At 36.2% G+C, this 15,329-nt stretch overlaps 1 protein-coding gene across 1 annotated transcript; it reads left to right on the top strand.

Annotated features, from left to right (window-relative positions):
- Positions 1 to 9,954: 9,954 nt before the first annotated feature.
- Positions 9,955 to 14,705, top strand: LOC114739494 (uncharacterized). The gene is made up of 9 exons (XM_028927554.1): positions 9,955 to 10,108; positions 10,256 to 10,306; positions 10,866 to 10,887; positions 11,209 to 11,323; positions 12,212 to 12,244; positions 12,830 to 12,955; positions 13,444 to 13,550; positions 13,665 to 13,736; positions 14,162 to 14,705. Exons 1-9 carry the CDS (start codon positions 9,977 to 9,979, stop codon positions 14,512 to 14,514), a joined length of 1,011 nt encoding a protein of 336 aa, XP_028783387.1. The 5' UTR covers positions 9,955 to 9,976; the 3' UTR covers positions 14,515 to 14,705.
- The last annotated feature ends 624 nt before the right edge of the window (positions 14,706 to 15,329 follow it).

Raw genomic sequence — 15,329 nt, 5'->3', positions numbered from 1 at the left:
TGATTCAAAACTTTCTACTCCACCCTCCGCTGCCTTTGTTAGCAAACCTATTGATTCCAGCTCTTCAAGTACGCCAAAACCTACTTGTGAACACTGCAAAAAGGTAGGACATACCCGTAACAAGTGTTGGGATATTCATGGAAAGCCTGTAGATTGGAAGCCACGAAAGAATAAGCCTCGTGCAAATCAGGTATCACAAGAATCTGATTCAAATTCTAATCCCTCGACTGATTCACCCGCTTTGTTTAGCAAGGATCAAATGAATCAAATAGTCCAAGTCTTCAGAACTCTCCAAGCCGAACAGAAACCTGTTGGGGCTGCATCTATGGCCCACAAAGGTATACCACATGTTGCTTTAAATACCTCACTTCTTCCTTCAAAGTGGATTGTTGATACAGGAGCATCCGATCATATGACTTCGAATGCAAAAATGTTTGTGACTTATCATCCATTGGCGGGGAATAAGAAAATAACTACGGCCACGGGCACCCTTCCTTATAGCAGGAATCGGTTCTGTTACTTTATCTGATTCTTTGCACCTTGACTCTGTGTTACATGTTCCCCATTTGGCCTGTAATTTGCTGTCCATTAGTAAATTAACTAAACAAGCAAACTGTTCGGCTCACTTCTATTCCACTCATTGTGTTTTTCAGGATCTCGCATCGGGGAAGACGATTGGTTCTGCTGACGAATATAATGGTCTCTACTACCTAGATATGTCCACCGTGAGTGCATTATGTTCCCGGATCAGCAACTTTGTTTCAACTTCTCAAGAAGATAGTCTTTTATTATGGCATAAGAGAATGGGTCATCCTAGTCTTTCATATCTGCAACAATTGTTTCCAAATTTATCAATGAATAAAAATTCTTTTTTTTGTGAGACTTGTGTTTCTGCTAAACATCATCGTGTTCCCTTTACTTCTTCCCCGTACAAACCCTCTCATCCTTTTTCAATTATTCATAGTGATGTTTGGGGCCCTTCACGCATCTCTAACCGCACTCGGTCCAAATATTTTATCACATTCATTGATGATCATACTCGCATGTGTTGGGTCTATCTTTTAAAAGACAAAACTGAGGTTCCCAGTGTTTTCATCGACTTCTATAACTATGTTAAAACTCAGTTTAATACTTCCGTACAAGTCCTTTACACAGACAATGGCACAGAATACTTCAACCACTCCTTAAACACCTTTCTGGCTAAAAACGGGGTTGTTCACAATAGCAGTTGCCCTCATAGCCCACAGCAAAATGGAGTAGCCGAACGCAAAAATAGACACATTTTAGAAGTTGCCCGAGCCCTACTCTTTCAGTGTCATGTTCCTCTTTTTTTCTGGGGCGATGCCGTCTTAACCGCCATCCAACTCATCAATCGCCTTCCTAGTCGTGTGCTCTCGTTCACTTCCCCACTTGATGAATTACAGAAAACTCACTCGACTACTCACTTGCAGTCTACTCTTCCACTTCGAGTCTTTGGTTGTCAAGTGTTTGTTCATCGGCACCATGCCTCTTCTAAATTTGACCCTCGAGCCACCAAATGCATCTTTTTAGGCTACTCCTCATCCCAAAAAGGGTATAACTGTTTCGATCCGGTGTCCCAACGTTTGATTGTTAGTCGTGATGTTACCTTTGTCGAACATGAGCCATACTATCCTAAGCCTTCAATTCAGGTGGAGTACTGGAGTGAATTTCAGCCTATGGAGCCATCCCTTCCTGAACCTATTCCGCCATCCTTTCCTGAGTCTTCTTCTTCCTCACATGTGCCAACTGAAGCTCATAGATGGGGAAAAATGTACTCACGACGACATCACTCGAGAGATAACCATCATATCTCTGAAGAAGTTCCAATCCCTAAACCGGTGGAAGGTCCTGAAGGTGGTACAAATAATGAGAATGAGGTCAGTAGTACTGTTGATGATCTTGACCTTCCTATTGCTCTGAGAAAGCGGCCAAGGGTATGTACTAAACATCCTATTGAGAATTATGTCTCCTATGCTTCTCTATCTCCGAGTTACCATGCACTTGTGACTAATCTCGACAGTATTACCATCCCTAACAATATTCATGAAGCCTTGGCTATTCCTAAATGGAAACAAGCAGTGATGGAGGAGATGACAGCATTGCAAAAGAATGGAACTTGGGAAATAGTAGAGCTACCTAAAGGGAAGAAACCAGTGAGTTGCAAGTGGGTGTTTACTCCCAAGTACAATGCTGATAGCACTCTAAACAAGTTGAAGGCTAGACTTGTTGCTCGTGGATTCACCCAAACACATGGGATTGACTACAATGAAACATTCGCGCCTGTAGCAAAACTTAATACTATACGGGTACTACTCTCGATTGCTGTGAATTTAGATTGGCCTCTTGAACAACTTGATATTAAAAATGCTTTCCTTAATGGAGACTTGAGAGAGGAAGTGTATATGTCACTCCCACCAGGTTTTGATGAGGGAAGAAAAAATCAGGTATGTAAACTCAGAAAATCTATTTATGGCTTGAAGCAGTCTCCTCGTGCTTGGTTTGACAGGTTTTCCAGTGTTCTCAAGGCTGAAGGGTATAAGCAAAGCCTATCTGATCACACTATGTTTGTATCTAGACATGATAATCTCATCACTATTATCATTGTCTATGTGGATGATATTATTGTTACAGGGAATAATATGAAGGAAATTGATCGGATAAAAGGAGCCCTGAATAAGGAATTTGAAGTCAAAGATCTTGGAAAACTGAGATATTTCCTTGGCATGGAGGTTGCACGGTCTAAGGAGGGGATATGTGTGTCTCAACGAAAATACACACTTGATCTTCTTAAAGAAACTGGTATGCTTGGGTGTAGACCAAGCAAAGTACCCATTAGCACCATTAAAAAAGGGAAGATACCCACAAAGAATAAAGAACAGGATGCGGCCAAGAGGAAGAAGCAAGAGAGAGAAGAAGTGACAACAGATAAAGAAAGATATCAAAGGCTGGTGGGAAAACTCATTTATCTCTCCCATACTCGTCCAGACATAGGCTTTGCTGTGAGCGTTGCCAGCCAACATATGCATGATCCAAGGAAAAAGCATATGGATGCAGCCTACAAAATATTAAGGTATCTCAAGGGGACCCCAGGCCGCGGCTTATTCTTCAAAAAGAGTAACATCAGATCATTTGAGGTTTATACTGATGCTGACTGGGCAGGGTCACAAGAAGATAGCAGGTCAACTTCAGGATATTGCACATTTGTATGGGGAAACCTCGTTTCCTGGCAAAGCAAAAAGCAAAAGGTTGTTGCTAAGAGCAGTGCAGAATCAGAACTTAGAGCTTTGGCCCAAGGAATCATGGAGGGACTATGGCTAAAGAGAGTATTTGAGGAAGTTCATATAAAAATAGATGGTCCACTCAAATTATTCTGTGATAACAAGGCTGCCATAAACATGGCCTTAAACCCTGTGCAACATGGCAGAACAAAGCATGTTGAAGTTGATAGACACTTTATTCGTGAGAAAGTAGAAGAAGGGATAATTTGTCTATCCTACCTATCCACGAAGGTACAAATTGCAGATGTGCTCACCAAGGGGCTATCAGAAGAGAAGTTTGAAAGATTTGTGGGCAAGTTGGACATGGTGAATATATATGATCCAACTTGAGGGGGAGTGTGGTAATTATGAAGATATGATACCTCAATAATATTATTATTACTGATATAGTGATATTCGAATATTATTGCTAGAGATATTATTATTATCATTGGGATCATATCAGATTTGATTTAATTGTATTTATTAAAGATTTGATTGTATAGCTCATATCTTGGTGTATCTCATGCGATCTCCAAGATCAGTGTATATATTGGTGCATATACCTCAGTAATAGATCATCGAACTGTTCAAATCAGCCTTGCTCTACAGGAGTTTTATGAAAAACTCTTGATTTTTCTATAATGGAAATGGATGAGAGAACTGTTGATAACTATCAGCGCAAAACTTAAGAAGATGATCTCGAATATCTTCATATCCTGGTGGTGCTTGTTGGATTTCAAAGAGATTAGAAATTTCAGTATATGCACTAAAGAAATTTTTATATCTAATTCCTTTAGGCAGTACTTGAAGATTCCTAGTATGATAATAAGTATCGAATCCAATAAGAATATCTTTTCCTGCGAGATCACTACCAAGAACTTTCATCCATAGAACACATCCTGGAAAGAATTGAATACCAATCTTCCTTCTAATAATCCATTCAATCTTCAATGTTTTTGAATCATCAGTGAGGAAGGATTGGTCACAAGGTATCCATGCTTCAGAAAGAAGAATATCAGGATTTATGATGGTTCTGCATGCTCCAGTATCAATAAAAGCAATAACAGGAATTGGTTTTTCATCCCTTCCGGGAAGGATATGAATTTTGACATTTGGCTTGGGAGTGACTTTGTTGTGATATGGCTGAGAAGCTAGGGAACCAAGGAAAGACGGATGCACGGGCTGTTCAAGGGAATATAAATACCCTTGAGAATCATCTTCTTGGGATAAGGATTTAGAATCAGTTTCCTCGTCTTCAGAGAAAACAAGAACATATTGTGTTTCTTCATCCTAAGCATCTTGTTCTTCAATGACAGATTCAATATCTTCATCTTCGTTGATCATTAGAACAGTCTGTAAGTGTTCCAGCATCTTTACATCCTTTTTTGTCTTGTTAGGACAATTTTTTGCAAAATGTCCTTTTTTCTTGCATATGTAGCACCTGTCAGATTTCTTTGAATAAGGCCTGCGCTTCTTGAAGTATCTCAGGAAAGGCTTTCTAGATCTTCTCCTGGAGTAAGAACCTTTTGGATATCTGAATCGACGATAATGAGATTTTCTCTTGGTAGAACAAGAGCAATCTTTTTCATCTTTGCACTTTATCTTTAGATGCGGTTTCTTGCAAGCATGCTTGAGCTTTGACTGTCCTTTCAACATTCCTTTGAAGAACTTTTGTTGTTCACAGAGCTTATCCACAGTTGCTAATGCTAACTAATATATTTCTCCGATAGAAATGTCAGACATATTTCTATGGAGTGCATTGATAGCTCTATGAAGTTCTAGTTGTAGTTCATTTGGAAGAGAGGCAATAAAAGTATGATTGAGATTGACATCATTAGCTCCTCCAAGCATGTAATATTTTTCAGACATTCTCTAGAAATGTTTCTGCAAGTCTCTTTTGTCCAAAGAACATCATTTCATCTCAAAGTATTCCTGGCGATATTTTTTGTCAATGATCTAGAAATCACCAATAAATTCCTTGTGAATGAGTCCTAGAAGAGTTCCTGCATTATCAACTCTAGCTGTTGCTATCTTCTGGTAATCACTAAGACTTTGATACCATTCTCTTAATGTTCCTGTTAGTCTTGAGAGAAATTCTGTGAGAACTTCCTCAAGAGTTGCATCATGCCTGGCAAGCTGCAGGTCAATCCATGCTCCAAACTCATAAAGTCTGTCTCTCCATTTTTCCAGAGGGAGACCATCAAAAGTGAACCACGGACCTGTAGTAGGTTTATAGTCTGCTCTTCTTGGTTCAAACATGTGAGGAATAGTTGGTTCCTCATCAATAGGATCTTCAACTGTAGGATCTGGTTGGACCATTGCTACTTTAGATATGTCAGCATGATATGTCTTAGAATCAGAGTTAGAACTATATTCAATAAAGGAATCAGACTCAATTTCAGAATTTCCATCTGTTGATGATTGATCTTTATTCACATATTGGAAAGTGGCTATGGTTTTGTTTGGATCAACGACTTCTTTTCCTTTTTCTTTGTCTGGAAGAGAAGTTTGTTTTAGTGGAGATTATGGTGGAGTTCTTATTACAACTCCTTGAGAGGATGGTGTTGGTTCAATAGGTTTAGTGTATGAGGATGATGGGAAGAAAATTCTTTCGGATGAAGGGAAGTGAGGTGGTCTTACTAGAGGTCTGGGAGGAGGATTTGGTTGGGCAGGTGAAAAAGTTGGTTGTCGAGATTTTCTCAACTATTTTAAAATAGGATAAGACATTTTAAAATCCTTGCTATAACCAGATTCTCTGGGGTAAGAAGGAGGTGATGTTGGATATGTAGGACGTTGGTAACTAGAGGGGTAAGATAGATAAGGGTCATAGATGGTTTGAGAATGATCCTTTGCGATGGCTGACTCGATTCTTTGCAAATCCTTTCGGATTTGTGATAGTTCTTGCTCTTTCCTAGTAAACTTTGGTCCAATATACCCTTTTTCAATAAATCGCTTCAGATCTACATCCAGTTGATAAGCCTGAGAAGATAGAGTCATATAAAGCTGTTTGACTTGATCAGAGACTTAGTCAAGCCTACTTGTCAGAGTATCAGTTCTAAGAGTCAGCAGGTCAAGCTTTGAATCAATCTTTGTCAAGGTTCTATTCTGGTCGATCGCATTCTGGGTTTGCCAATTAAGAACTTCTTATACTTCTGAGACTGGTCTAGCTTCACTAGTAGGAAAGATTTCTGTTGGAACAGAGAAAGGTCTTGTTGTAACCTTTGTTTCTCTGCTGGTTCTTCTTTCAAGGGGAGGAAAATCCTGCTCATAAGGATCCATCTAAAAATAAATTTAAATTATTAATATTAAATATGAAAATTTCATCATTGCAGATTGAGTTTTATTAGCTTAAATTAATTTATGTATTTATATGTAAAATTAGAATAATAATCTAAACCATTAAATTTTAATCCAATGATAATAAAGAGGGAAAAAAGAAAAGAAAAAGAGAGAGTATACTCTCTAATTAGTATAGGGGTCCCCTGACCTAGATTTTTAGATCAAGGTTTATTCAAGCTGCTCAAAAAAAAAAAATTGACAAAACAAAAGAGCTGCTCAAAATTGAATTAATGGATTATGTTCTAATTCCATCAACAAAAGCAAATTGATAAAAGCCGTATGATTGATCGGATTAGTTCAAGTTTTAACTTTGATCTTTAATACCTAAGCCAAATCTATAATATTCATATTATATATAATTTTCTTGCAAGTCCATTATTTTATAAAAGAAAATATTGCTTATACCTACTATATCAATTTCTCCCATCATACATGACCATGTATTGCATTTTTAAAATATTAACATTTAATAATTTTTAATTATAAATCCAATTAAAACAAAAGAAAGATTAGAAAATTTAAGACCCATTTGATTCAAATGCATTGCAACCTTGCAATGGTAATCTTTATCACATTGTTATATATGGCTTGTTTGGTTGAGTTTATACATGGTAAAACATATTGCAATAGGAGTATCTATTGCATTTTTTTTGGTGTTATCCATTCATATGGGGGGACCTATGATCATTGCAGGATTGCAATTCCTTAAAATGTCCATTTTATCCCCATTAACTAATATGAAAGGACAATAGTTGCCCTCAACATTAACGTCCCTTCAGCTAACACCTTGTCCTTGGTCTTTAGTTTCCCTCCCTCCATTACCTTGATCGCTCCCTCTTCTCCTTTATCATCTCCCTTCCCCTATTATCATCATCATCTCCTCCTTCTCCTTCACAAAGTAAAAGTAGGTTAATTCGTCTATATCTATATATATTTCACATCATAACAATACTCAGTTGTGCCGACTCACTAATTTTTACATTTTCCAAACTACTACTCCTCCTTAAAAATTATTTTGATCATCCCACTATTAACTGCAAAAGTATCTGACAAGCCCTCCCAATGTCAATTTTATTCGTAATATTTCATTTTTCATTTGATCTGCGTAGTGGTGGTACTCTACTGGGGTGAGGCATTTGGAGGGTTATGAGTTGATGGTTCATTGTTTTGTTGGGTGTGCAGGCTTGGTCTAAAAATTTGAAACTGAATTTAAAAAAAAAGGGAATAAAAATGGAGTAGTAAGACTAAATCTATGAGTTGCAGGAGGAGGCACACAAGTGGAGGAAGAGCGGAGCAAGAAGACGATTGTGGTTGTGATTGAAGGGCTTTTAGGACTTTTCATTAATATTTTTATTTGGTTAAATGAAAAAACTAATATTTTGCCCAATTTCCTTAGTAACATATGGTAATAAATATTGCATTACACCCCATTGCACTGCATATTATCATCTCCAAACACTTGGTAATTGAACCAAACAAGTCCTTAATATAATGAATATAAGAAATCTGATATAAGCCCCTTTCAGTAACAAAATGGCAAAGTTTAACATATTCACATTATTAAACCTAACTCCCTTTTTAATTAAAAAATGAGTTATATTTTATTATAGTCATCAACACAGATTATAATGACATATAACTCATTCTACTTACATGTATAATTTTTAATATTTACCCAATGACCTATGAATTCTTTTAATTTTGGATGTAAGATTATTTATAACCATTCATAAATCATGTTGTTGTGAGTTGAATAATTTAAAAATACCATTGCAATAAGCAATCAGTAACATTTAAATATTTTTTATATGAATGATGGATTATTCTATATGTTCATCTAAAAAAAAGTTGAAAAGCAAAAAATTGCAACATTTATTTGAAAGGAATTTATAATTAGGAAAATCACATTAAGTCTTAAACAAATATAATTACTAAAAATTCATAATTTGTTTGGTCTCAAAATTGCTAGATAGTGCTTTTTTTTTTGTTAATACAACGTTTGGCCTCATAGTTTGTTTTCATTTTAATTTTGGTCCATATAATTTAAACTATTAAGAAACAAAATAGTTCAAGCTTTGATTAATCCTTTTTAGAAAATTTAATTTTTTGCTCCTTCAGGTTTTAATTCAGTTGTGACTTAGTTTCTCAACTATGACTCGGTGTAACTTAGTTCTTAAACTTTTAATTCGCTTAAAACCTGGTCCTTAATATTTACTCCACTTGAAAATTGTATTCTTATTATTTATAAGTCAAACCGAGTTATCCAACCTGGCACGAATAAGCTGCCATGTAAGAGCCACAGCAGCATAAGGAGGGAAGGGGGAAAAGCCTAGGCAATTGACCACACCAAAAAAAACAACCACGCCAAAGAAGAGATTGTTGTTGGAGAAGACAACCTAATTTTGATATTGAAACAGCCATCTTTAATGACGCACTCACCAAATATGCAAGTTTAGAGTACTTTAACAAAATCATTAATTCATTTTTTTAACTTTTTTTGGGGCCAAAAATTCTTTTTTTTTTTTTAACTGAATTCCATCTTTCGTGCTTGATGCTTAATATCCTGTTGTGTCCACCCGTTGTATGGAATATGAGTGACCCACATTGAAAATATGCACTTCAAAATCACTCCATATAAGGACAACTATTTTACTAAATTACATTCCAAACATTTTTTTTTTATACTCATTAGTCCTATGACCATGCAAAACAACTGGAAAAAAACAGAAGAAGAAAAAGATCAAGAGGGTGGAGGAGGAGGATTCTTATTAGTGAGCTATTATGTTCAATTGTTCATATATCTAAAACATCATTAGGAGAAAAGGATGTCCGTTGCCGCAATAGAAAATGTCCATGAAGGCTAAAATAAATAAATATATTCTTAGATCCTAGTGCCCAGGCTTTTTACTGAGTGGTCATTAAGAATAACTCTTTTAATGTCAAAATTGGGTTGTCTTCTCTAACAACAGCCTCTTCTTTGGCGTGGTTGATTATCAAGCTTTTTCCCTCCTCTCCTTATGCTGTTGTGGCTCTTATATGACAACTTATTTATGCCAGGTTGAATGACTCAAAAGATACCATTTTCAAGCAGAGTAAATATTAAGGATCAGGTTTGAATTTTTTTTTTTTGCCTGAAGAACCAGGTTTTAAACGAGTTAAAAATTTAAAAATTAAGTCATACCGATTTATAATCAAAAGATTGAGTTACTGCTGAATTAAAATTTAAAGTAACCAAAGATTAATTTTTATATTTTTTTTAAAAAATGAAAAAGGTGCCAGTGACACTGTGTGAAGAGCTGGCGGTTCTGCGGACTGATTCATACGGGTCAAAAGTCAAGAAAACTCAGCCATCCCCCATGTTAAGCGCGTCGTTGTATGCGCCTTCCATCTCTTCCGTCAGCTGGAGTTTGAGCTCTTCGGTCAAACCCATCCTCTCTTCCTCTTCCATGGCCGCGTCTGCCGTTCGAATTGCCATCGTGGGTGATGTGGTAATTTGCGTTCCTTCATTCCGTTTGGTTTTTCTTGTCGAGATATATCTACTGAAAAGCCTTCTTTTCGTGGACAAATTTTCTTTCCTTCGTCATTTTCCTTTTCTCTCATTTTCCGAGTCGTAATTTGGTGTTTTCTTACTGAAGCATGATTGTTGGAACTTACAAGAAGATTCAAAGGCACTTCAGTTTTTGCAGGTACTCTTCCTTATTTTGCAACTTCCTAGTTTTCTGTCCTTATCTGAGTGTTGATTTATTCTCCTTTTGCATTTATTCTGGCGCGTCAATTAGCCTTATTCGTGGGATTGTCTGGTCAAATAGAAAGGAAATCGCTTAACCTGAAGATTTTATTTGTGTTAATTTGTTAACATCCAAACCCCGTAAACACCGAAACTTTTTGGTGAGTTCGTTCGAGGCAAATAATATAGTCCTTGCAGAAAATTGATAGAAGTTGGTTATATATATGTGTGTGTATATATATCTGACGAGCTGGTTAGTTTTAATTTGATAGGGAGAAGGATAATTACCTAAGGTAAAAGCTTGGTCACAGAGTTGGGAATATGCTATTAGCTCTGTTCAAGTGTACAATCAAGTTATTTTATTTTAAGCGGCAGCTTTTGTTTTCTCTTTTGTGTGTGTGTGTGTGTGTGTGTGTGTGTGTGTGTGTGTGTGTGTGTGTGTGTGTGTGTGTATTCAATATAAGCATTTGATGCATATTCCACCCTTCATTCTGATATGCACTTATGTTGAAGTGCAGCCAGATCTGGTGCTGTTTACAGGCAAGTTTCATTGTTACTGCTGATCAACCTATCAATTTATGATATTTTTTTCTTAACATATGTAAGTGTCTTTGCTTCCTCTTTAATATTGTAATTGCTGTGGGAAAGTCTGAGTGCGTTGGACATGTGTGAAGAATTTGTGTGCATATTGCAGACTGACAGGCATGACATTTCTCTATTAGAGGTGTAAATAGCTCAGGAGTTTATTTTTTCCATTGTTCGAGATTAACCATCATTTGCTTCTTTGCTCTACAGTTAATCCCTCTCTCATTGTTTGTATTATTTGCTCGTTGTTTAATGTTTTTTATTGAATTTTGTTAGGTGATTTTGGTGAAGAGAATGTTGAACTTGTTCAAAGTGTTGCAAATCTTGAATTTGCGAAAGCAGTTATATTGGGAAACCATGATGCCTGGTTTACCCATCAATTTGCAGGAAGGTAAAGTACTAGAGTTCACATAATTTTCCTCGAATCAGTGTGATAGGTAAATAAAGTGAGAAGTGAAGTGTTTAAGTTATTTAAATCCAGTCATCTGTCTTGTAGTTGATGAACTAACTTATAAATGGGTTTTGCACTGACGGAAGAATCAGTTTTGATAGTTGAAAGTCAATTCTTCTATCTGCGTGTGTGTTTTGCCTCTCAGCTGAATCCTGAGCTCGTATGAACTGAGTCATCTTTGCCAATAGGTCTCACCAGCTTCTTGCATACCCGCTACATCTTATTGACATTCTTTGCTCAATACCATTAGTTACCCTCTGCTCCCCAAGGCTCCACACCTGCTCCTCCATATCCTTCTATGAGCGATCCAGCACATTAACAACTCATGAACAAGTAGAAGAAAAGGAAAGAGAGAGGTTCAAGAAGAATTCTCTTTCAACTATCAAAACCAGTTCTCCCACCAATACAAAACCCACTTATAACTGTATTCAATGTGAACTCAAGAGTTTAATTGTTTAAGTTGACTAACTTGAATACTTGAACTTCTCAATTTATTTACCTGTCACAGTCTATCGGTCACTCTGGATCACACAATTTTGCTTTGCCAAAGAGCTTGTGAAGTTAGCTTTTTACTTGAGGCTTTGCTTATTGTCTTTTCTGATTGGATACAAGAAAAATGAACCCTACGATGTGATGCAGCACATTACTCCTCCCCCCATTTCCAAATCCACTGAGACACACAAAAGTCTATCCACCCTACTCTTTTTGTGGGTGCAAAGCTTGTACACAAGGATAAGTTGATGTAACTTTTTATGCGTATGGTATGTTTAAATTAAACATCCTGAATTCTTGTCTATGTTTAAACTAACTATTTTATTTGAATGTTAGCAAGAAGGATCGAGTTCAACTCCAACTAGAGTGGTAAGTTCATTGTTTATTCATTCTATTGATTCTGGAAAGCTCTCTCTTCCATTAATATGATTTCAGGACTTCATGAATGTTCCAGATCCTATTTTCTTTTCTTTCCTTTCCTTTCCTTTTTATTATTCTTTTTTCCAATTGTAATTTCATGTGAAGCTTGGTCAGGTTTTTCATATTTTTGGTTTAAAGTTCATCATTAAACTGTTGTGTTATGGTCTCTATTTTGGCACTTCCTTTCTTTGATAATTAATAACTAACTTTATTGAGAATTTCTATGCTATTAAAATCCGAGTGATTATAGACATAAGTTTACCCAAAGAAACATGGTATAGCTATGCTGCAAGTCCATATCAGTGCTTTTGGTGATAGTAAGAAAAAGAGGGAAGTGGTTAGCAATATCTATCTGTTGGTATTTCAGTGATTGGTTCAGATATCGGCAACTCAAAATTTATGCATGAATCCATTTAGGATATGGTTTTGGAATGGAAGAGTACTGACAACTAAAAGTCTTCCCTAGGTTCACATGTAGTAGTTAAATTGTTTTTGTGTGAGAAATGTATTGATAGCTGAATATATGGTATGCAGCCTTGGTGAGATGCATGTGGCTTATCGTCGTCTAGACTTTCCTCTGATAAAAGTGAGTGTTGTTGGTGGACGACCATTTTCTTGTGGTGGTGAGCAGATATACCGAAAGAAACTTCTGTCTGCAAGGTGAGCTGCAGACAAACCTTAATTGGAATTTTAGAAATCTCTGTCTTCCTATTTTCCTTTTCTTCTGGTGACCTTCTAGAATACTCCTAAATAATATTTTTATCTGTGGTGAATCTTGCTCACAAGGAATCCCTCTTTACCCCCTCACTTCTCTTCCCACTCAATTTTTCTGAATAGAATGTCTGTTAATTTCCACCTTCACTTGTAATGCCCAATACGCTTCCCATCACCACTTTGATCACTTGTAAACACTAAGTCTAGAATTCTAATATTTGGTCATAATGTTAAATTGTTATGTATCTAATGCTTGAATCTTATGTGGCAGCATTTTTATATTAGCTTATTTAATATATGACCTTTTTCACTAGGGATAGAATAACAGTACAATCAAATGGCTTCTTGTGCCTTTTGGTTATGAAGAGCTGTACAATCAGTATTGCTGCCATTTCAGCTGAAATTCAATTTGTTTAATTTGAGCTCTCTCTTAGATATGGAGTGGAAAGCATGGATGGGAGTGCTAAGAGAATTAACAAAGCTGCTTTTGGCACACCGGAGGATCATTTCCTTATATTACTTGGTCATAATGGACCAAAAGGTGCATCAATTCTACAATATCTGAAACTTATGATCCTCTCTATTGGTGTTATGTACTTTGTCACGTGACTCACATCCAACATAAAAGAGGTTTTTGGATTTATCCTTTGCGCAGGTCTTGGTTCTGATATAAATGACATATGTGGTAAAGATTGGGTATTTGGGGGCGGTGATCATGGTGATCCAGGTATATGTTCTTCAAGCCTCCACTATTTATTTAGGATAAGTCCTCTGGTTTTGGCAGTCATAAATCAAGTCAAAGTTGGCTGGTTTTATTCATTGCGTAGGCTTTTATAATCTATACTGCTATATGTCAATCTGTTAAATAATACTACTGAATCTGCTATCCCTTTTGCATGTAGGGCATTAAAGAGCCTATGTCATGCTATTATCTCACATTTATTGGTATCTTGGATATTCAAGATTCTTATGTTTTTAATGACAGTTAGTCATTGAAACATGACATTCAGTATTTTTTTTTCCCCCCTTAAAATAAAATGACGAAGTTTGATAGAATACCGTGTATCATGAGATCGGTGTACCAAAACTCCCCCAAGTATGATGGACAGAGAGAGATGCAAATACTAAAACATAGATTGTTATCTTTGACAGATCTAGAACATGCAATGTCCATGTTGAAAGAGAACAAGCAAGTGCCTGTTCCGCTGGTTGTATTTGGTCACATGCACAAAGAGCTTGCATATGGCAATGGCTTAAGGAAAATGATTGTTGTTGGCAATGACAACACCATATACTTGAATGGTGCCGTTGTTCCAAGGGTCAAAAAGTTAGCTGACGATGGGCACAGGAACTTCTCATCCCCAGAGGCAAATGGTACAAAGCGAGCCTTCACAGTGGTCGAGATTGTTGGAGGAAGAGTGGCTAAGATTGCAGAAACATGGGTCTCTGTTGTGGGCGATAGAGCCGCATTAGAAGAAGAGCACATTTTATTTGAATGCAATTGAGAATGAGCAAGCAAAACCTGGGGGGAATTGCAATCTAGGTCAAGGAAGGATTTAATTACCCTAATGTCTATTGATAACTGAGGAGTATGTAATAATAAGTTTCAGAATAAGAAATAATAAGTAATTTATGTTGTACAGTTGTCATTGAGACTTTTTGGTAGTTAATTTTTTTTTTTTTTTTGGGGACCTCATGATAATTCTCCCTAAAACCTGCGTATAAACAACAAATTTATGCACCACTATTGATTATGGCCTGCTTGCTTCTATGTCCTGTGTCCTCTTATGATGCTTCTTATAAAGCATAAAGGAGACAGCGTGGTGTCAATCATGGAGCATTTTTTTGTTTCTGAAATTCACTATGGTATACGTAAGATTAATAGAACAAGTCAATCATTAATTTGATATATACATACATACATATATATATGACATTTTTTGAGACGAGTTATGATATATACAAGTAGTGTGACTTCTAATATTAAATATACATATATATACATATGTAAATTTTTTCGGGAAATTTCAAATTAAAAAAAGAAGTATAACACGCAAACCTGCATAGCATGGCCCGTTCATCATGGAGGAGATGACTAAGTTTCTAATGAATCACACTATCCTGATGAATTAACTTGATATGAGAGTGTTTAACCAGTTTACAAAATCTTGGAATGGTTTTCACACTTCATGAATAGTGTAGTTTATTTATCAAATTTGTATAATTATATTTATTAAAATAAAATACATACTAAATTATAGTAGTATTATTTATCAATTAAAAATGATAATTTCCTTTTGCCATCCATCTTCCTATTACA

The sequence above is a fragment of the Neltuma alba genome, unplaced genomic scaffold (genome assembly GCF_004799145.2).
Source record: "Neltuma alba isolate B1F8T4 unplaced genomic scaffold, ASM479914v2 tig00002859_pilon, whole genome shotgun sequence".
In the NCBI taxonomy this organism is placed as follows: Eukaryota; Viridiplantae; Streptophyta; class Magnoliopsida; order Fabales; family Fabaceae; genus Neltuma; species Neltuma alba.
Note: the sequence above shows the minus strand (reverse complement) of the source record. Positions and strands in the feature narration are given on the sequence as shown.

Bases quoted from the DNA above. Each gene is read 5' to 3' on its own strand.
- LOC114739494 (XM_028927554.1), top strand. From the start codon at position 9,977: ATGTTAAGCGCGTCGTTGTATGCGCCTTCCATCTCTTCCGTCAGCTGG. The intron at 10,888-11,208 runs GCAAGTTTCATT...GAATTTTGTTAG, and splicing joins AGATCTGGTGCTGTTTACAG to GTGATTTTGGTGAAGAGAAT. The intron at 12,245-12,829 runs GTAAGTTCATTG...TATGGTATGCAG, and splicing joins GTTCAACTCCAACTAGAGTG to CCTTGGTGAGATGCATGTGG.